At 45.3% G+C, this 23662-nt stretch overlaps 1 protein-coding gene across 1 annotated transcript in view; it reads left to right on the forward strand.

Moving 5' to 3' along the window:
• The window catches only part of OTOGL (otogelin like), a 205614-nt gene that overhangs the window by 134535 nt on the left and 47417 nt on the right, over positions 1–23662 (forward strand). The window contains exons 45-49 of the mRNA XM_066589295.1: positions 6555–6696; positions 8296–8481; positions 9807–10019; positions 10942–11043; positions 18075–18182. Coding sequence (XP_066445392.1) covers positions 6555–6696; positions 8296–8481; positions 9807–10019; positions 10942–11043; positions 18075–18182 — 751 coding nt within the window. The remainder of the gene's footprint in view (positions 1–6554; positions 6697–8295; positions 8482–9806; positions 10020–10941; positions 11044–18074; positions 18183–23662) is intronic.

Raw genomic sequence — 23662 nt, forward strand, 5'->3', positions numbered from 1 at the left:
ACCTGGTGGCGGCTCTGCAGCTCGGCAGCCTCACGCACGTGCCATGCCTGGCCCACGTCTTTAATTTGGTGGTTCAGCGCTTTCTGAAAAGCTACCCACGCTTGTCAGACCTGCTCGTAAAGGCGCGCCGGCTCTGCGCACATTTCCGCAAGTCCCACACGGACGCTGCCACCCTGCGCACCCTGCAACATCACTTTAAGCTGCCAGTGCACCGACTGCTGTGCGACGTGCCCACACGGTGGAACGCTACGCTCCACATGTTGGCCAGGCTCTATGAACAACGGAGAGCTATAGTCGAATACCAACTCCAACATGGGCGGCGCAGTGGGAGTCAGCCTCCTCAATTCCTTTCAGAAGAGTGGGCCTGGTTGGCAGACATCTGCCATGTCCTTGGTAATTTTGAGGAGTCTACCCAGGTGGTGAGCGGCGATGCTACAATCATTAGCGTCACCATTCCTCTGCTATGCATCTTGAGAAATTCCCTGCAAACCATAAAGGCAGCTGCTTTGCGCTCGGAAACGGGGGCGGGGGAAGACAGTATGCCGCTGGATAGTCAGGGCACCCTCCTGTCTATTTCTCAGCGCGTACAGGAGGAGGAGGAGGAGCATGAGGAGGATGAGGAGGAGGGGGAAGAGACAGCTTGGGCCGCTGCTGACGGTACACCGGCTGATTGCCTGTCATCCTTTCAGCGTGTATGGCCTGAGGAGGAGGAGGAGGAGGAGGAGGATCCTGAAAGTGATCTTCCTAGTGAGGACAGCCATGTGTTGCGTACTGGTACCCTGGCACACATGGCTGACTTCATGTTAGGATGCCTTTCTCGTGACCCTCGCGTTGCACGCATTCTGGCCACGACGGATTACTGGGTGTACACACTGCTCGATCCACGGTATAAGGAGAACCTGCCCACTCTGATTCCCGAAGAGGAAAGGGGTTCGAGAGTGTTGCTATACCACAGGACCCTTGCGGACAAGCTGATGGTAAAATTCCCAGCCGACAGCGCTAGTGGCAGAAGGCGCAGTACCGAGGGCAAGGTAGCAGGGGATGTGCGTAGATCGAGCAGCATGTACATCCCAGGCAGTGCAACAGTCTTTAAGGGCCTGGCCAGCTTTATGGCTCCCCACCAAGACTGTGTCACCGCTCCCCAGTCACGGCTGAGTCGGCGGGAGCACTGTAAAAGGATGGTGAGGGAGTACGTAGCGGATCGCACGACCATCCTTGGTGACGCCTCTGCCCCCTACAACTACTGGGTGTCGAAGCTGGACACGTGGCCTGAACTCGCGCTGTATGCCCTGGAGGTGCTTGCTTGTCCTGCGGCTAGCGTCTTGTCGGAAAGGGTGTTTAGTGCGGCTGGGGGAATCATCACAGATAAGCGTAGCCGCTTGTCAACCGACAGTGCCGACAGGCTAACACTCATCAAGATGAACAAAGGCTGGATTTCCCCAGACTTCTGTTCTCCACCAGCGGACAGCAGCGATACGTAAGCAATACGTAGGCTGCACCCGCGGATGGAAGCTACGTTCTCTCTCACCATCCAAAACGGGGACATTTCTGCTTCATCAATCTGTGTCTAATATTCCTCCTCCTCCTCCTCCTGCTCCTCCTCCTGAAACCTCACGTAATCACGCTGAACGGGCAATTTTTCTTAGGGCCACAAGGCTCAGTCAAATAATTTTTCAGAACAATTTTTAAAAGTTTCAATGCGCTTAAAAGCATTGGAACTTTAACTTGAACCAATTTTTCGTTACACTGGGCTGCCTCCAGGCCTAGTTACCACTTAAGCCACATTAACCAAAGCGATTAATGTGTTTCACCTGCCCTCTTGGCTGGCCATGGCCAATTTTTGGGATGTACATTAGTACTGTTGATACAGCAATTTTTGTGGGCCCTCGCCTACAGTGTAATCAAATTAATTTTTAGCCCACCTGCATTACAGCTGACGTAACCTCAGCTGTGTTGGGCAATGCAATGGGATATTTTTGTGTACCGCCGGTGGGTTCCAGGGAGCCACCCATGCTGTAGGTGCACACGGAGTTTTTAATACATCTGTACACTTCTAAAGAACCCCAGTCTGACTGGGGCATGCAGTGTGGGCTGAAGCCCACCTGTATTACGCACAACATTACTACCTCAGCTGTGTTGGGCAATGCAATGGGATATTTCTATGTACCGCCGGTGGCTTCCTGGCACCCACCCAGGCAGTGGGTCCACAGGGAGTTTAACCTACATGTGTCCACTTGTAAAGAACCCCAGTCTGACTGGGGCATGCAGTGTGGGCCGAAGCCCACCTGCATTAAGCACGACATTACTACCTCAGCTGTGTTGGGCAATGCAATGGGATATTTTTGTGTACCGCCGGTGGGTTCCAGGGAGCCACCCATGCTGTAGGTGCACACGGAGTTTTTAATACATCTGTACACTTCTAAAGAACCCCAGTCTGACTGGGGCATGCAGTGTGGGCCGAAGCCCACCTGTATTACGCACAACATTACTACCTCAGCTGTGTTGGGCAATGCAATGGGATATTTCTATGTACCGCCGGTGGCTTCCTGGCACCCACCCAGGCAGTGGGTTCACAGGGAATTATAAATGCATCTGTTTCCACTTATAAAGAAACCCAGTCTGACTGGGGCATGCAGTGTGGGCCGAAACCCACCTGCATTAACCCTTTCCAGTCCACTGTGTGACCTGTGAAGACATTAGGGTTTAAGGCTGTACAGCTCCGTTGTTGGTAGACGTCCGTCGGGGTTCTCTTACTGTATATTGCCAGCCTCTCTGCTGTCGGAGCCTATCCTACGTGTCAGCTCATGCAGTACTGGCTTTAGCCAGCATATAGCGCCGTTGTATAACGGCAGAAAAAGAGTAAGCCCCCTAGGAAAACCATATACAAATTGGATTGGAAAGGGTTAAGCACAACATTACTACCTCAGCTGTGTTGGGCAATGCAATGGGATATTTCTATGTACCGCCGGTGGCTTCCTGGCACCCACCCATGCTGTAGGTGCACACGGAGTTTTTACTACATCTGTACACTTATAAAGAACCCCAGTCAGACTGGGGCATGCAGTGTGGGCCGAAGCCCACCTGCATTAAGCACGACATTACTACCTCAGCTGTGTTGGGCAATGCAATGGGATATTTCTGTGTACCACCGGTGGGTTCCAGGGAGCCACCCATGCTGTGGGTCGACAGGGACTTCACAATAGGGAGTTGTACCTGCCTGTGTCTATGAATTAAAAAGCCCGGTCTGACTGGGGCATGCAGACACCTTGACAGAATGAATAGTGTGTGGCACATAGGTTCCCCATTGCTATGCCCACGTGTGCAGCTCCTGATGGCGGTGGCACAGGATTCTATTTCTCATTGCTTCTGTACAGCATTGTGGGCTATCGCTCCGCCACTTTTAAAGAGGGTCAATGCCTAGCCGTGCCAACCTCTGCAGTGTGTGCCTACAGTCCCTCGTCATGGCAGACGCAATTCTAAATAGACATGAGCGTGGTGTGGCATGAGGGCAGCTGAAGGCTGCCCAGGGACACTTTGGTGTGCGCTGTGGGGGGGAGGGGGGGCGGTTGGTCAGCATGTAACCCAGGAGAAGTGTCAGTGGAGTGTCATGCAGGCAGTGATTGTGCTTTGTTGGAGGTAGTGTGGTGCTTAGCAAAGGTATGCCATGCTAATGAGCGCTTTTCAGAAGTAAAAGTTGTTGGGAGGGGGGGGGGCCCACTCTTGCCGCTATTGTGGCTTAATAGTGGGACCTGTGAACTTAGGATGCAGCCCAACATGTAGCCCCTCGCCTGCCCTATCCGTCACTGTGTCATTCCCATCACTTTCCTGAATTGCCCAGATTTTCACACATGAAAACCTTAGCGAGCATCGGCGAAATACAAAAATGTTCTGGTCGCCCATTGACTTCAATGGGGTTCGTTGTTCGAAACGAACCCTCGAGCATCACGGGAAGTTCGTTACGAATAACGAACACCCGAACATTTTGGTGTTCGCTCATCTCTAGTAGTTACCAAACTATACCAAACTGGAATGACCATAAACACAACAAAACTGTTAGATAACATATGTAAGCATGGTGCAAATTACAAATGTGTCAATCTTATCCTTTGTAGGCGTTTTGTCATTAAGCTGCTTCATAGGATCTGTTGATCAGCCGGCATGCTAAGGCTTGACATGGCATCCAGCAGTTGCGCTTCCTTTCTGCTCATTTTTCACTCCATCTTTGCTGGTGCACAATCAGTCACTTGTAAACTATAGTTATTTATTACACAAATGCTAGCCTTAGATAATCTTAGTATCCAATATGGATAGAGTGCGAAATAAGCCCAGTGATCACTGTAATATACCACAATCATTATGCAACACTCAATGATATTCTGACCATCTTAAGTAGGGATGAGCGAGTATACTCGCTAAGGCACTACTCGCTCGAGTAATGTGCATTAGCCGAGTATCTCCCTGCTCGTCCGTAAAGATTCGGGGACCGCCGCAGCTGACAGGTGAGTTGCGGCGGGGAGCAGGGGAGAGCGGGCGGGAGAGAGGGAGAGAGATCTCCCCTCTGTTCCTCCCCGCTCTGCCCTGCAGCTCCCCGCCCCGCGCCGCCCCCCGAATCTTTAGGGACGAGCAGGGAGATACTCGGCTAATGCACATTACTCGAGCGAGTAGTGCCTAAGCGAGTATACTCGCTCATCCCTACTTAAGATGGTCAGAATATCATTGAGTGTTGCATAATGATTGTGGTATATTACAGTGATCACTGGGCTTATTTAGCACTCTATCCATATTGGATACTAAGATTATCTAAGGCTAGCATTTGTGTAATAAATAACTATAGTTTACAAGTGACTGATTGTGCACCAGCAAATATGAAGTGAAAAATGAGCAGAAAGGAAGCGCAACTGCTGGATGCCATGTCAAGCTGTAGCATGCCGGCTGATCAACAGATCTTATGAAGCAGCTTAATGACAAAACGCCTACAAAGGATAAGATTGACACATTTGTAATTTGCACCATGCTTACATATGTTATCTAACAGTTTTGTTGTGTTTATGGTCATTCCAGTTTGGTATAGTTTGGTAACTACTTAAAGTTCACTGTAATATACCACAATCATTATGCAACACTCAATGATATTCTGACCATCTTAGGCCAAAGCTTGTGGCTCACCTGAACTCGCCATGCAATTTTTGATCACATAAGTTTCTTGAGCACAAAAAGTTGTCTCATTCCAAAAATAATTTACCTTCTCATGATTTCTAAACTAATTATACATCCATGCAAAACTTACGCTTATTTTATTATTTGATTTCCATGAGTACATAGGACTTTCAAAGACATTGATATTTTCCCATCTAGAAGGTCTGGGAACAAAATGAAAAACATCGAATCTTGTAGAGCAAAAAATTCTCTTCCAAATAGAACAAAAATGAAAAAAATAAATAAAAATGGAGTACATTCCGATTTTCGCCTTTGAAAAAGGGAAAAATTTGCATAAAACAGTTTTTTGCCATTTTTGACTCATTGTATCTTAAGAGCAATGCATCCTTTTGGGTCCATAATGTGAATAATGAGAAACATTTCCATGGAGTAGACATTGATAAATTCATAGCTGAGTTGGATTGCATTGATTATGAGTTATTACTGCTTAAAATATGAGTTTTATTTTGCGCGATAGAATTTTTCAGCTACTTTGACATGCAATGGTGGCAGAATGATGATAAGAGTGGCAGTCTGAGTAGCTTAGCTGGATTCAGCACCAAAAGTTCTCCTAGTGTGTGAAGTTTTATTGCTCTAGAGTCATTAGAACTGGCTTGGCAATGGATTGAAATCGCCACTTTTTTCAGGTTGCGCGCTGTAATCACAAGACAACCCCCTAGATTAAGACCTGTAGCTCGTGAACCAAAGCACTTTGAAGCCTAATATTCTGGCTATCTTAGTTTAGGGTCAGGGTTTATCTTTGTGCAAAGTTTCATTCAAATCTGAGATGGTCAACCAGGAGCATTGGTTGAACTGACATGGAATGACCCAGATGACATTTTATACATATGTCATAAAATACTACCACAGTCTTTTCCCAGATCATGGGGGCATGTATAGTTTTGGGGGCTATGAATAAGAAACATGTAAGCACAAAAAAACTTTTTTGGAAGATGTTTTTTTCTATGATGTCAAAATAAAATACTGCTTTTATCCTGGTTTCCACGGAAGTGTCGGATGTTTTTGTTTTCTATTGCTGTTGGGTGTGCCTGCACCTGTCCGTGCACCCGACGGTTGTTGTATCCGTGCGGTGAGCTGGCATTTTGGATTTACATTTTATACATATGTCACATAATACTATATTTGGAAAACCTACAGTCTTTTCCCGTATCATAGGGGGGTGTAGAGTTTTTATGAAAAATTTTTGCAGTTCAAAGTACCCTTTTTGGAAAAATGCTTAGCCGTTTTTCTTCCTTTTTAAGTTTCTGCTTTTCTGCAGTTTGTTGTTATATTCTTTAAGATTATATAAAATAAGTTGGATTGCTAAAGTGCAGCTATTAATATGATCTAATTTGTAGGTTTCGCCACAAGATTTCTGTGAGAAGATGTGGATCAACAGTACATACTTCTTAAATTATGAATGTGACGCGCTTTCTGCATATGTAGCACTTTGCAGTAAGCACAATATCTGCATTAGATGGAGGACTCAAGATTATTGCCGTAAGTTATACATTGCCATTATTTAAAAAACTCAATATTTTTTTGTTTTATAACAAATACCTTTGTAATTGTAATAGAAAGGGGTCATGTGAGCAATGATATAGGTGGTATCTTACCCTGAGAGGAAACTAGTTAATACTTTTTGTACATCTCTAAATTTATTAGCTTTAAGCTGCCTTCACACGAGCGTTTTATTGTGGCTATTATGCCGCAATAAAACGCTGTCTAAAGATCGCGACCATCGGAAGCATTGGATTCCAATGCATTTGTTCAGGAAGGGCGATTTCTTGGTGTGTAAAATCGGCTGGACAGAGAAGAGCATGTAGAGCGCATTACAGCTGGCCGCTTTTACGTTGTCTGGAAAAGATAGGTCTTGACCTATCTTTTGTTGGGATACACCGGCTGGTCTCATATACTCCTATGGGAGCCTATGAGAGCTGCCGGAAAAGGGAGGTGGGAGGAAGTGTAGTAGTGGCTCGCGTTGCTAAAGTCCCTCCTCCTTCCCTTGCCAGCAGCTCCCATAGGCTGGGGAGGGGGTTTAGAACACTAACTCCTGCCCCATCCTGCCCCCTCCCTTTGCCGGCAGCCAGCAAGGGGTGGAAAGGGGGAGGGAGGAGGAGAGAGTTTAGCAGAGCTGAACTCTCTCCCTCCGGCCAATGGTATTCCGGGCTGCGGCGCATATACATCGCAGCCCAGCTATCTGAATGGGCATGAAAACAGGAGATACAGCCATGACTTGATCGTGACTGCCTCTCATTCATGCGATCTTTGGTCGCAATGCGTGCGGACGAAATTCGCATCACCCCTGTGAAGGAGCCCTTAAAGGGGTTGTCCCGCGGCAGCAAGTGGGTCTATACACTTCTGTATGGCCATAATAATGCACTTTGTAATGTACATTGTGCATTAATTATGAGCCATACAGAAGTTATAAAAAGTTTTATACTTACCTGCTCCGTTGCTGGCGTCCTCGTTTCCATGGAGCCGACTAATTTTCGCCCTCCGATGGCCAAATTAGCCGCGCTTGCGCAGTCCGGGTCTTCTGCAGTCTTCTATGGGGCCGCTCGTGTAGAATGCCGGCTCCGTGTAGCTCCGCCCCGTCACGTGCCGATTCCAGCCAATCAGGAGGCTGGAATCGGCAATGGACCGCACAGAAGCCCTGCGGTCCACGGAGACAGAGGATCCCGGCGGCCATCTTCAGCAGGTAAGTATGAAGACGCCGGACCGCCGGGATTCAGGTAAGCGCTGTGCGGGTTGTTTTTTTAACCCCTGCATCGGGGTTGTCTCGCGCCGAACGGGGGGGGGGGTTAAAAAAAAAAAAAAACCCGTTTCGGCGCGGGACAACCCCTTTAATAATATCTTTCAGAAGACATACTGATTTCCTATCCTAATGGAATTAGTGTCTATTAGTAGTTGACTAATAGAATACAAATTTTATTGTAAGCGTGCTTTTTTTGGTCAAAGAAACAAAAATAAGGATATTATGAGATCATGAGAAGGGGATTCTCTTATTATGGTGATAATACATATACATGAGTTCACAATAGACAATGTGCTGCAATATAAATAATTTCGTACTAATCTTTAACATGTTTGTGATAGCTCTGCCATGTCCAGAGGGAAAGGAATATCAGGCCTGCGTCCAACCATGTGCTGCTAAGACCTGTTTAAATAAGTGGTATTATGAAGAGTCTCCCTGTTCTTACTTACGAGAAGATTGTGTGTGCAGAAGAGGAACTATTCTTCACAGGACAGATTCTGAGCTTTGCATTCCTGAAGACAAATGTGGTAAGTAATTTTGCTATGTGATTTTATGCTTTAGATGAAAATTAGAGTTGAGCGAACATGCTCGTTCGAGTATTAACATACTCGATGGTGCTCTTACTCGAGCGAGTACCACGTCGTGTTTGACCCCTCCCCGCATTCGTTAGGGAATGTTAGTAGAGCTGCATGTTGTTGGACTGTGAGGAAAGAATGTTGGCCCCTCATGGCACCCTCATCGAAAAAGTTAACTGAAAAGAGGGTGGTGACAATTTATGACTTACAGTTAAGGTCCTTTTACATGGGACGAGATGTCAGGAAAATGATGCCCCACAGCTTGTCCCAGTGATGATTGTTCCTGTGCTGTTACACAGGAGCGAGTATCATTGGCATCACTCACAGCTCTGCCCGAATGGAAGTGGAGTGAACCAGGGAATATTCTCCCCCGGCCTGCTTCCATTCACAGTAAGAAGGCAGTCATTCAAAAATGAACGACTGCTGTTTACACTGAATAGTTCGTCCTTCAGATTTCTGCATGCAGAAACTGAACAATTCTTGTTTAGTCGCTGCATGCATTTACATGGGACGATTATCGTTCAAATTATCGCTGGAGCCTGGATAATTCTGAACAATAACCATCTCATGCAAAAGGGCCATTACTGAAATGGACTTGCCCATTTTGGTAAGATAAATTGGACAGAACCAATACTTCTATTAGCAGGCAGAAAAGACTAAATACTACTCTTAGATTGATGATATCCATGATAGGGTAACATGATTATTCCTGACTGGAGATGAGCGAGCACGCATTAGCCTTTTCGATTAACTGCTCACTCGTCCGAGGAAATGCGGGGGGGAGGAGGGGGCAGTAGGGGGGGGGGAGAGAAAGATCTCTTTCACTCTCCCCCCCGCTCCTCTCCGCCGCCAACCATATTCAATAGGCTATCTCCCTTCTTAAAGCAGTTGTCCAGGGTTAGAAAACCATGGCTGTTTTCTTCCAAACACAGCACCAACTGTGGGGCTGTTTCTGGTATTGCAGCTCAGCTCCATTGAAGTCAATGGAAGCTGAGCTGCAATACCAGACACAACCCACAGACAAGGGAAGTACTGTGTTTGGAAGAAATCAGTCATATTTTTTCTAACCCTGGACAACCCCTTTAATCACCTATTCTAATATATAGACATGGACAACTAAAGATATGGTTCCAGCCTTTGAATAGCCATGAACTCAGATCCGGTCATTGAGGGTATGCATCATTGTCTCAATTTTCCACTGATATTAATTTCTGTCCAAATAGAGGGAAAAAAAGCATTTAAATTATAAAATTCTGTTTTCTGTGTTTATAATTTAGCTTGTACTGATAATGAAGGACATCCCCACTCACCAGGAGAGATTTGGCATTCATCAGTCAATAAATGCTGTCTGTCAAAATGTCTGGAGAATGGAACTGTTGTGTCCATAGAACCTGAATGCCGTGAACAACCAGACCCTATCTGTAATCGGGAGGGTGAGCTGCTTATCCATGTCATTGAAGAAGGGGCTTGCTGTCCAAAAAAAGTGTGTGGTATGTAAGTCCACTAAACTATTATTTCTTACATTTTACACTGACATATCCTGCAATATCTTACTTCAGTTCCTATACTGTACCTTTTCTATTCATGGGTCAAAGTCAACTTTGTTAGCATTAAACTTTTATCAATCCTTAATTGTTATCCTTTTCCTTAAATTTTACTGTCAATGGAGTAAATTGTAAAGTTTAGAGATGGTGGAATTTACTGGCCAGGATTAGGATTCCAAATCAGAGGGAATCACATAAGAAGAAACTAATTTTTTAAATGTTTTAATACCCACAGTAAATCCGGTAAGGAGAAATGATGCTGTACAAGTGTGCATACATTGTTTTCCTAATGCTAACGATGTGTTTGACATCACACAGCATTGCTTAAAATAAGTATATGGGAGAGGATGTTTGTATACAATTTTGTATCATTAGTAACTTCAAGGGTTGTTGATCTAGGGATTATTCTAATCACCAGTTTGGAGTCAGGAAGGATTTTATCCCCTAAATGAGGAAAATTGGCTTCTACGTTATTGTTTTTTCTTTTTGTTTTCCTCTGGATCAACATTGGGGGGTAATAGGCTGAATTGGATGAACATGTGTCTTTTTTTAGCCTTACATACTATGTTACTACCCTGTTTCCCTGAAAATAAGACATACCCTGAAAATAAGATTTTCCAGAATTTTGGAGGATGCAAAATGATTTTTCAGGCTTTTTGAGGATGCTTGAAATATAAGCCCTACTCCAAAATTAAGCCCTGCTAACAGTTAATTAAAAAAGTTAATTTAAATAGTGTCCAGGCAGTTATACATGTAAAAAAGTTAAACCTGTTTGAACAAAAATTAATATAAGACACTGTCTTATTTTAGGGGGGAAACGGGGTATGTGCGTTGCTGTAATTTATACATTATTTTAATACATTTACAGAGTGTAATACAACATTATGTGAGAAGGCTGTAGTTTGTAAAACTGGAGAACGATTAGTTGCTGAATACAGTCCAATGACCTGCTGCCCTCATCTACACTGTGGTGAGTATTTCTATTAAGTACAGAATTTAAAAAATTGTTAGAATTGTTACAGTTGTGGGTATGTGTTATTTCTCTTAGCATGTTTGAAGCCTACCACATACTCCACAAGTTGTTAATGCTAAGTACTATGTCTCTTCTCTAGAGCAGAACACATGACATTTTCCTTATAAAAAAAATGTAAGTGTCATAAAACAGTCAAAGTTTTTTATTCCCTCCCAAACTCCATCACAACGACCATCAAGAGGGAATGATACAAATGCCTAGCAAACAGCAAGACAAGATGCAGCTCATAACAAGTTGTTGTGCATTCACACCTTTCCCCCTGATGGTGGTGATGAATGTGGAAGAAATATGGAAGAAATCTATTGGATAATGAATTCTGTTGTGATGCTGACTTATGATTATACACTATTCATTTTAGTTCCTCCATCCAAGTTCCTCTTTTTGTCTGTAATCTTCAATGAATGGTCCATAGACACATCTTTTGAAAAAAAATATTTGGTCTGTTAACAGAAAGATTACGGATGGCCTGCATAAGCATAAGACTGTCCTCTCCAGATGTATTAACCCCTTCCCGCCCAATGACGTAAGGGTACGTCATGGGAGGCGGGTACTTCCCGCAAAATGACGTACCCTTACGTCATGGGGATAGCGCCAGATCAAAGCAGATCTCGCGCTATCCCACAGCAGGAGCCGGCTTTCGCTAGTAGCCGGCGTCCCGCTGCAACAGCGGGGGGCATCGGAGATGCGCCCCCGCTGTTAACCCCTTCCCTGCCACGATCTAAGTAGATGTTATCGCGAGAGCCTGGCTGGTTGCTATGGCAACCGGACGCCGAATACCGGCGTCCTGTACTGCCAAAGCCTATGATCACTATAGTAAGCGATAGGGCATGGCAGGGAAGAAGCCCTGCCATGCATTATTGCAGCGATCTGCAGTGCCTCAGTAAAAGTCCCTCAGAGGGACACAAGTATGGTAAAAAAAAGAGAAAAATAGAGTTCAAAAAATAAAAATGTAAAAAAAAAATGTTAAAAACCCCTTTTTTAATGCTTTTTCTCATATTAGCATAAAAAATTAAAAACCGCACATATTTGGTATTGACGCATCCGTAACAACACGTACAATACAGTGAACATGCTCTTTATCCTGCACAGCAAAAAGCGTAAAAAAAATGCTAAAAAACTGAGGCAAAATGCAAATTTTTAGCATTTTGCCTTCCATAAAACGCAATAAAAGTGATAAAAAAAAAACGTATGTACCCCAAAATAGTACCAATAAAAACTACAGCTCGTCTCGCAAAAAATAAGCCCTCACAGAGCTCCGTCCATGGAAAAATAAAAAAGTCATAGCACTTTGAATGCAGTGAGTTTAGAAAAAAAAAATTATTTCCAAAGAAAGGGTTTTTATTGTGGAAAAGTGGAAAAACCTGAAAAAAAATCTAAGTATTTTAATATCGTTGTAACCGTATCGGCCCACAGAAAAAAATGTGTTGTATCATTTATGCTGCATAATTAACGCTTTAAAAAAAAAAGCAAAAAATCTATGGCAGAATTGATGCGTTTTCTCTCCCTACGATCATAAAAAAATAATAAAAGTTTTACAATGTTGTCTATGTACCCAAAAATGGTACGAAAACAATCTACAGTTCGCCACGCAAAAAACAAGCCCTTATATGTCCGCGTCGACGGAAATATAAAACAGTAATGGCTTTTGAAAAATGGAGATGGAAAAATACCAAAAATCGCTTGGTCCTCAACGCCAAAATAGGCCATGTCATTAAGGGGTTAATTTTAGCCAAGATCTGACAAAAATCAAATTATCTGTGAAGGCTGTTTGACATCCAGTGATATCTATATCTTAGGAAAATACCTAAGGTATTTACTAAATACCTTTGGTATAAAGAATAACCTTTATTGAATTAAAACTAAAAGCAATCCATCTGGTCTGTGAGTTTGGAGTTGAGCCCGACCTGAAAGCCCCACTAGTGATGTTGGTCCTAAGACTCTGTTGGGTGATAATCTACCAACCTGTCATCTTGCCCATGTTGGCTAAGGCTTTGCTAGGGACTGCTAGCCCTGATGAGAACTCTTTACTAGTAGTTTCCCTAGAGTATTAAGTAGTTCTAGACTGCTACCTGGAAAGAAACTGAACTGTGGGCTCAGCAAAGCCCTTCAGAAGTACTGAGCTGCCACATCAACTTTAGTTAAAGTTAGTTGTACTGCGAGATTATAGAGAATGTAACCAATATGATCCGTGCCCTCTAAGTGAGACCGTAACCAATATGCTGTACACCCTCTCAAGAGACTGCAGAAAAAAAAACAATAAAAGAAAGGCTTCATGTGTAGAATTCCTGTGGATGACCAACTTCTAGAAAGGAGATTCTAATTGTAAACTCTAACAAGATTATAACCACAAATTATTCATGTCTGCCAACAGGATAAATTGTGTACATTACATCTACTGTACATCTGTGTGACCAAACAGAAATGTCACATCAAAAGAAGCTTCAGTGGTGTGTTAGAACCTAGTGCCAGGAGTAGTAGCTGCCAATTAGATGAATCATGCTCCTTAAATAGTTACATATTTACATACTATAGTTGATAAGGTTGAAAAAAGAAGCAGGTTGAGTCCAACCAACAAGGAAATGCTTGTGAGACAGATGCTATTTGGCCCATATTAAAGGAAAAATTCCTTCTCATCTTCAAATAGGGCAATCAGATTAAATCCCTGGATTAACAACCCAGAGATCAAAGTCTCAAGGCATTTAGTACCCATAACATCTAATATTACTACATTTAAGAAAAGCATCCAGCCCCTATTGAATTTGTTCAATGAATCAACATCATGTGGTACAGCTCTTACATGATGGAAGCTCCATTTATGATGGTGGTTAACCCTTTTTCCCTCCAGACAAAGAGTGCGTTCCCTTATTATTAGAGATGAGTGAGTATACTCGCTAAGGCACATTACTCGAGCGAGTAGTGCCTTAGCCGAGTATCTCCCTGCTCGTCTCTAAAGATTCGGGGGCCGGCGCCGGTGACAGGCGAGTTGCGGCGGGGAGCGGGGGGGGGGGGGGGGGAGAGGGATCTCCCCTCCATTCCTCCCCGCTCTCCCTGCCCCCCGCCGGCCGCCGAATTTTTCGAGACGAGCGAGGAGATACTCGGCTAAGGCACTACTCGCTCGAGTAATGTGCCTTAGCGAGTATACTCGCTCATCTCTACTTATTATAGTTACAGTTCTAGGTATAAATAGATCATGCACATTTAAATATGCTAAATTGATGTTCTATGTATTTCTGATTGCAGGATTACTTGCTCTACATAAGTGTAGTTTACTGGTTGTAACATAAACAAAGACCTAAATCACATTCTCACTCAAACAGCTTGGACGTCAAACAGTTAAACATGATGGCTATGCATCTTTTATTCCAGCTACTCCAAAAGCATGTTCATCATATCCCTTATAGAACCAAAGTAGAGTTGGGAATCCTGAATTTACAGCTCTCATTTAGTGTGTGTGCAGAGCAGAAGTAGAGAGACCGGCTCAGCAGAGAAGATCTGTGATTCTTCTGTATATCACTCTTTCATATATCACCCTATCAATCAGAAAACATATTTTCTCTCTGTTTGTCATATATATATTTTTTTTCAGAAATGATGAGGACTTGCTCATCTAATCACTCATCTACCCAGTTTAACCTTGCAGATACTGCAGTCATTGCTGACTGGGGCATCTAAATGTTTTTACAGAAAAAAAGTCTAAATTTTTCCCCCTTAGGGCGCCCACCCACTGGCGATTTTTTTTCCCTGCGAAATTCGCAGCATTTTTTTCTCTGCAGGGGTCTATGGGACTTGTAATGTTAAAATTGCGATCGCGCAAAATCGCGATTTCGCGGTAAATTGCGATTTTGCGCGATCACGATTTTAACATTACAAGTCCCATAGACCCCTGCAGAGAAAAAAATGCTGCGAATTTCGCAGGGAAAAAAAATCGCCAGTGGGTGGGCGCCCTTAGGCCTCCTTCCCACGAGCGTGACGGGCTCCGCCGCGTAATATTACGCAGTGAAGCCCGTCACGGCGCCCCCCAGAGCCCCTATACTTACCTGCGGGAGATAGCGTGAAGCCGCTTCCCCGCCCACCGCCGTCGCGTCGTGTGACACGCCCACCGCGTCACGTGACGCGGCCGGCAGTGTCACGTGACGCGCCAGCCGTGTCAAATGACGCTGCGGCGGTAGGTGGGGAAGCGTTTTTTCACGCTATCTCCCGCTGGTTACAGCGGGAGATAGCGTGAACGGACGGCTTCCATTGACTGCAATGGAAGCCGTCAGCGCGTACAGCCCGTCCTCACCCGCAGCAAATAGAGCATGCTGCGGGTGAGGACGGGAGAAATCGCGGTGCGTAATTCCGCGGTGGAATTACGCATCGTGATCATTGTGCTATTAGGTTCAATAGAACCTAATAGCAGGGGGCCACGCAGCGGATTTTTGCCGCGAATTTACGCGGCGTAAATCCGTTCGTGGGAAGGAGGCCTTAGGGTGCCTACCCACTTGCGATTTTTTTTTCCTGTGATGTTTTGCGTTTTTTCTTAAGAGCAATTAGTATAGAATGTGTTCTTGTCCATCTGGGTTTTTTTTTCCGTTTCATTGGGTTTTTTCACATAGGAACTGTCAGTTGCATATGTCTCCTTATTTTTCTCTTAATGCACCCATGATTGTCAATGGAGGGCTGCAAAAAATGCCGCGAAAAACGCGCGAAAACGCTGCGTTTTTCACGCGCGAAAATCGGCAACGCAAGTGGGTAGGTGCCCTTACACAAGGCTTTAAATGTTAAAAAAAGAAAAAGGAAACCTACATATAATGGGTATTGCCATAACTGTAGCAGCTTGTTCTATAAAATAATACATTATCATCAAGCATAGAAAATTCCATTAAAAAAAATCTAAAATAGCAGTTTTTTGATCATCTCGCTTATACTAAACAAGAATAAAAAATAAATTTTAAATTATTTTATATACGTCAAAATGGTACCAATAAAAACTACAAGCTGTCCCACAAAAAACAAGCCTGATACATCTCTGTCCGAATGAAAAATAAAAATTCTCTGGTCCTGGAATGTGGCGCAACACAAAAAGTATTTTTGTCAGAAACAAGTGTTTAGACTGTGCAAAGGTAGTAAAACATAATAAAACCTCTAGAAATTAGCTGTTGTCGTAATTGTAATGACTCGTAGACTAAAGGTAACATAATAATCATTGTACACTATGAATGCCATAAAAATAAATCACAAAAAACTGTGGTGAAATAGCTTTCATCCATTTCTCCCCGTAAAAAAAAACGTTTTTCAATACGTTATGTCCACAAAATTTGTTCATATAAAAACTAGAACTTATCCTGCAAATTACAAGGTGTCATTAACGAAAAAATAAAAAAGATGGGATCGCTGGAACACAAAAGCTAATACGACTTACTGGCTCTAAGGGCTAAAATTACTTTTGTCACTAAGGGATTAAAAATTCACGTAAGGTAACTGAGTTCGGCTCCAAATATATCTACACGAGATATGAAATCAAAATCTACAATTAAGTGACATTTTTGAGTTTTTCCAATTTTAATGTGACTGTTGGGGAAGAAGGGGGGTAAAATACTTTTACTTCTCTAGACATCCTGTTGACTAGATTTTGTAAATTGGTTGGTTCTAATTACTTCCATGGGGCTTGGAATATATTCCAGAGGCATTCTTTAGAGGTTGGACCCTGTTTCCTCACTTCATGTTCGACTTCTTCCCACAAAAGTTTGATTAAGTTGAGATGATTGTGGTGGCCTTTCTGTTATTTTCAGGGAGCCCTCTTTTCTTTCTTCACCAAGTAATTCTTAAGAAGTGTTTTTTGAACAGCAATTCTACAGAAGAGGCGAGCTGATTCAAGTGTCATCTTGACAGTTTTCACAGATACCTGTTTGCCATGGCCTGAGTTGAAATCTGCTTGAATTTCAGGAGCAATTTGCCATCTATCTCATTTGGAGAGCAGCAGTATGGACTTATGTTTTGCTTTTGTAGCCACTCGTAGCCTTCCACTTTATCGTTCATCTTGGTTGGTCCCAGTTTCTTGAAAATATTTGATGGTATATGCAACAGTGGCCATAGGGAGCCTCAGTTTTGAGGCAATGTCACAAATGGAAAGACCATCTTTGTTCTAGTATGCATTGGCTACGGCCCTTGTCTTGGTCCACAAAGTGCTATCTCCTACAATTCACTAACTGAAAATCCTTATGACAACATTGGTTCCCCATGACTATGTAATATCTCTAATAATGATAATTACCTTGACTTCTTATTACGGAATACTAGAGATGAGCGAGCGTACTCGGAAAAGCACTACTCGCTCGAGTAATTTGCTTTATCCGAGTATCGCTGTGCTCGTCCCTGAAGATTCGGGTGCCGCTGCGGCTGACAGGTGAGTCGCAGCGGGGAGCAGGGGAGAGCGGGCGGGAGAGAGGGAGAGAAAGATCTCCCCTCCGTTCCTCCCCGCTCTCCCCTGCTCCCCGCTCCGTGCTGGCACCCGAATCTTCAGGGATGAGCACAACGATACTCGGATAAAGCAAATTACTCGAGCGAGTAGTGCTTTTCTGAGTACGCTCGCTCATCTCTACGGAATACTCATCTCTTACTACATCTCATCTTTCTACAGTTGATTTAAGTTGCTACGGTTCTGATAACACACTAGAAACGCATATCGGAAGTATTTGTAGCACAAGCACAATGACACACCGACAAGCTAGATGTAAATTGATGACTGTTGTCAATTGTGTGCTTACCGTACTTTTAGGTAGTTACATTCGGTATATGTAGCTGTTTAATAACATACAGTAATGCTCTCTTTTAGTGAGACAGTGTCCTTACATTTTAGTCGTTAATATTCGCTTTGAAACTATGAATTTTCATGGTATCTAAAGACTTTTGACTGGCGGTGTATATAATAAAATAAATGAATCTTCTGCGATTAACAATATAAAAAAGCTCTACATTTTCTTTTACAGTCTGTGACCCATCAGCTTGTCCAGCAGTAACACGCCCAGAATGTAGAGACGACCAGATTTCAGTTCAAGTTAGACAAGATGACTCTTGTTGTTTCTCCTATATATGTGGTAAGTTCACCTTCTGATGGATGTGCACAACATTATCATTTACCTTTCAAAAGGAGAATGGCTGTATCTAACAGGATTGCTATGACTTTCAGCAAGATGTGGCAAATTGCTCTTTGAAAAAAATTAGTTAATATATTTACCCTTAATGATTACTTGTAGGCCGGCTGTCCACGGGCATTGCAAAGTCCCGCGGCCGATCTCCACCGCGGGAGCCACTGCCCGGGAGCAGGAGCCGCCACCGAATCTGATAGATAGGCTGCCCGCTGAGAATTGGGCAATTCGCAGCATGCTGTGAATTGCTCGCTGCGACCGGAGAATCTCAATGATTCTCCACTCGTGGACATGGGTTTACCGCTGGCGAATATGCTGCCGTGGACAGGGGGCCGTAAGTATTTTATTTGTTCTAGTTGATTATACAAAAATGAGTTGTTACAATAACAAATTGTATACTCTCAAATGCCATTTTATTGGCCACACTGGCCATACATGTAGTAGCAACTCAATGTTCCTGCAGCACCCTGTGAAAGATGAGTCCGGTTTATTCATGAGGAGCCACTAACCCTGCCCACCATCCGTCGAAGTTGACAGTTTTCTCGTAATTACACTAAATAGTGAGAAAACTGTAAATCATGGTGGACCTAGCATTGCCTCATGATTAAACTGGGCTCATCTCTGAATGGTTGTTGTTGGAGCAGCATGTAAGTTCTTTATGCTGCTCTCAGTTTGCGCCAGTAAATTGGTCATTCACTGCATAGAGAAGACTAATGAGCACTCATATAATGGAGAGGGCTAGCATGCACTGCATGGCAAGTTTGAAGACACACAGCGAGGCAATGGGATTGAGTATAAAGATAATAAGTGCAGATCTGGAATCATCATTCTTTATACTTTTCACTCCATACTTTGGGGCTGGTCCAAAGTTTCTCAAATATTGTTGAACTCATGGGACTTTACAGAGAATTTTGCCTGAAGAATCTCAACTTGTGGAAATTGTTGGGTGAAAATTTAGTATGATTCACATAAATCATGGAAACGTCTTTCCTGTATCAACTGTTTAGGTTAATGGTGGTAATTAGGGCCCTTAATAAGAACTGAGCATACTTTAAGTGGCACTGTTTACTTGACAGTTGCCTCTGAACACATGCAGCCCTTTATAACCATAGTCCAGACATCATCTTATAGCTCCTTCCAGCTGGATAGCATACCATGTTATAAGCCACACGTTATCTCCAATTCAATGAATATGACATGGAATCTTACGCTTTATTAAAACCTTACCAAACTCTTATAAATAACCGACACAGACACCAATATTGGATAAAGAAGGCCGCGGTGTTTATTAACGGGATTACAAACATTTGGGGAGAAATGTAACCAATAATAACCATAACACTTCCTGTAAACTCTGTTTTACAGACTCAAGTTTATTAACCAATCAATACCCATAACAGTTCATGTAAACTCTGTCTTACAGACACAAGTTTACCACCACCAAACTCTCCCCAAGTTTACCTGCCCACCCGCCTATTGCGGACGACAATCCCCCATTAACTACACCACGACAAACCTAAGGGAGGGAGGGCGGGATGCTGCTTCCTTTCCAGATGATGATGGCCCACATCTCTGCACCTCTATATCTCACTGCTGCTCCTCTTGTTCCTTTGGGCCAATCACCAGCCACTGTGAGGCCACCAGATTCTGCCTGACAACCACAGGCATTTCCCGCCATTTTTCTTCAGCCAATCATATGCTGCTGCCAACCAGTCCATCACTGGGCAGAACTCACCCTCTGCCATCTCATCTGACCAAGTAATGACCTTTGTAACATATCATGTTTAACCAGAAAACCTCTTCCATAGAGGGTGACATATCATCCATCCATCATGTACATAAAGCTCCCATATCCCATGAGGCTTTCCCTCCTAACTACCTCCCTCAAGCCTTACAATAAGTTCAGTCTATCCCCAAAGTCAATACAGGTAGCAGATCTCCAATAGAACACATATGGGACATAGTATATTAGTAACTGTATGATGCTATCATCTCAACATGGAATGTTTCTAGCACCTTTTTTTGAATCAACGCCGCTAAGAATTTAGGTTTGTCGCTCATATCATTGGGGGACACAGCAAAGACTGTGGGATATAGCTACTGCCACTAGGAGGCAACACTAAGCACAAGAAGTGTTAGCTCCGCCCTCTGGCTATATCCCTCCTGCCGACACCAGGCTAATCAGTTTTTAGTTTAGTGTCTCATAGGAGGACGGTCTCGCCCGTAAAGGCGGAAGAAAGGGCCAGGGCTAAACGGCGAGGCAGGTCTCTCCCCGTCAAACCCAAAGGTTGAGGAGGGCGAACAGCCTGGAATTGTCCAGACTGTTGCTGCCCGGCGCGCCTCACAAGAAAAGGAGGCACATCCGGTATTTACTGCATGTGGCCCACCAGCGAGAGCCCCCCGTATGGTGCAAAGGGTCCGCATCCCCTACCCATGGGAGTAGGCGATGTCACAGAGGAAAGGCTGCTGGAGCTGGGGAGCCGCTACTTTTCTGGAGTCAAGAGGGCAGGGGTGAGTATGCGCTGGCTTCCCCCCTTTTCTCCTCCCCGTCTCTTGCGATGGATCGTTCCGAGTGAGTCCCCAGATTGGCGATGCAGCGATGCGCTAGCGCTCCCAAAAGAAGGCAGAGGGCCCCGTGGGGACCTGCATGAGCAAGGCATGGTAACCCATTGGGAGGTCTACCTGGACGACGGGGTAGACTTCCGAGGCTGTACAGCGGCCAGTGGGGGTCCCTGAATGGGGTCTGGACATTCGAGGGGATCACACTTTGCACTCTCTGTGAAGGGGGCCCTGGGAGTTACCTGGCGGCAGCGTCGGCGGCATGGCTGGCACGGCGTCTTCCACGCGGCGCAGTCCTCCGGGGGGCGTGGCTTCGCGGCACTCTGAAGAGATCCCGCCCCTGCATGATGCGGAGGGGCGTGGCTCCACTCGCTGTTAGAGTTTAGGCGTCTGCGGCATCACGGCAGTTGTTGGAAGCGGGATAGGCCCTCAGGCTCACGGCGGTCCTCCTGGTCACCATCCCCCTCTTCACTTTTGTGTTCCTCAGGTACGAGGTTGCGGCGGTCGTCAGGAGATGAATATTGTTGAGAGGGGGAGTGGTCAGAATCCTCCTCAGTCTCTGACACAGAGGAGGAGCAGGCTCCCAAGTTTTCGGCGATGGTGGAAAGCTTAGTAGTGGCTGTACGAGATACGTTTCAGCTCACAGAGCAGGAGCCCCAAACATCTGGGATGTCTTTTTCATTTAGGCAGCCCAGACGCTCCCCGAAAACTTTTCCATCCCATGAGGATTTCGAGAAGGTCCTGTCTAAGGAATGGAAGGTGCCTGACAGACGTTTTTCCAAGTTGGGTTATTTGGATGGAAAGAATCCTTTTTCACAAGAGCCGGTGGAGAAGTGGTCAGCTTCCCCGGTAGTCGACCCACCGGTTTCCCGCCTGGCAAAGCATACAGTTCTGCCTACGGTGGATTACTCTTCCCTCAGGGACCCCAGAGACTGGAAGCTCGAGTCTTTGGCTAAAACCGTGTTTGGGGCAGCAGGGTCAGCTCTTAGGCCGGTATTTGCCTCATCCTGGGTCAGTAAGGCTATCATTGACTGGGCAAAGAGGTTACGTGAGGGGATCCTTGAGGGAGCATCCCCGGGGGATCTGGCGGACATGGCGCAACAAATTGAACAGGCAGGCATGTTTCTCTGTGAAGCCTCTATGGATGCGGCCGAATTGGTAGCATGGGCCTCCGCTGCCTCGGTAGCGACTCGCTGGAGTCTGGATGAGCTCATTTCGGAGGCCACAGGGGGAAAGAGCTCTCACTTACCACAGAATCTTCCCAAGCAATCGTCCTCACAGCAGAGGCGGTTTCGTTTTCGCTCCTTCCGACAGACAAGTCCACGCCGGTCAGAGGAAAGCAAGACCCCTCAGGAGCAGGAACAAAAGAAAGGACCATCGTTCAAGCCAAGGTCATCTTGGCAGTCAGGTCCCCAGTCCACAAAAATCTCTAAAAACAAGCCCTCGACATGAGCGACAGCCCCCACCCGTCTCGGACAGGGTGGGGGGCCGGCTCTCCCAGTTCAGCCAGGTCTGGCTGGCTCAGGTCACGGACACCTGGGTCCGGGAGGTCATATCCAGGGGTTATGCCATCGAGTTCTTGGCCCACCCACACGATCGCTTCTTTCGATCCAGAACCCCGAAGGATCCAGGAAAGGCCACTGCCTTTCTCCAGGCGATCCACACCCTCTATTCACAGGGGGTGATTGTGCGGGTTCCTCCCGATTAACATTTCACAGGGTTCTACTCCAACATTTTCGTGGTGCCCATCCGTCCGGTTCTAGATCTAAAGAAGCTTAACCAATTTGTGAAGGTGCGGCATCGCGTCCATGGAACCAGGGGAGTTCCTCTCGTCAATAGATATCTAGTCGCAGGGGAATGGGAGCTGCATCCCAAGGTTTTTCAGGACGTGTGTCGAAGGTGGGGTCAGCCAGATGTCGATCTGATAGCATCTAGCTTCAACCAGAAACTCCCAGTCTATCTGGCCAGTCCAAGGGGCCCCAGAGCGCTAGCAGCAGATGCACTGACGGCCCCATGGAAGGGGTTTTACTATCCCTACATATTTCCGCCACTACCTTTCATTCCCCAGCTACTCAGGAGAATCAGGAAGGAAGGACTGCCAGTGAATCTCATAGCTCCAGACTGGCCTCGAAGAACGTGGTACACGGAGCTCGTCGACCTGCTGGCAGACGCTCCCTGGTGCCTCCTCCTGTGAAAGATCTCCTCTCTCAGTGACCCCTCTACCACCCGAATTAATCCATGCTATGTTTGACGGCATGGCGGTTGAGGCCGCGGTACTGAGAGCACAGGGTTTCTCAGACCCGTTCATCCAAACAATGATCAGGGCTAGGAAGCCGTCTTCGTTAAGAGTATATCATCGGGTATGGAAGGGGTTCATCCATTGGTGCAAGCAGAAGGGTTGTCACCCGATGCATTTTTCTTTCGCCCGCCTCCTGTCCTTTCTCCAGGACAGGTTGAACATGGTGCTCAGCCTCAGTTGCCTCAAGGCACAGATATTGGCCTTTTCGATCCTTTTTCAGTGCCCTTTAACATTCATATCGGCTGTGCGCACTTTCCTGCAGGGAGTCACCCATACTGCACCTCCGTTTCGTTCTCCGGTACCACCCTGGGATTTAAACCTGGTTCTGGACGCCCTACAGGCTCATCCTCTTGAACCATTGACGGAGATACCGTGGCAGTTATTGTCCTGGAAGGTAGCCTTTCTGGTGGCAATTACTTCCCTCCGTAGGGTCTCTGAGATTGCTGCGCTGTCAGCAAAACCACCCTTTATGGTTTTTCACCAGGATAAGGTGGTATTGCATCCAAGTCAGTCTTTTCTTCCTAAGGTGGTGTCAGCCTTCCACATCAATGAGGACATTGTGCTGCCATCG

This window comes from Eleutherodactylus coqui, chromosome 2 (assembly GCF_035609145.1).
Source record: "Eleutherodactylus coqui strain aEleCoq1 chromosome 2, aEleCoq1.hap1, whole genome shotgun sequence".
Lineage (NCBI taxonomy): Eukaryota > Metazoa > Chordata > Amphibia > Anura > Eleutherodactylidae > Eleutherodactylus > Eleutherodactylus coqui.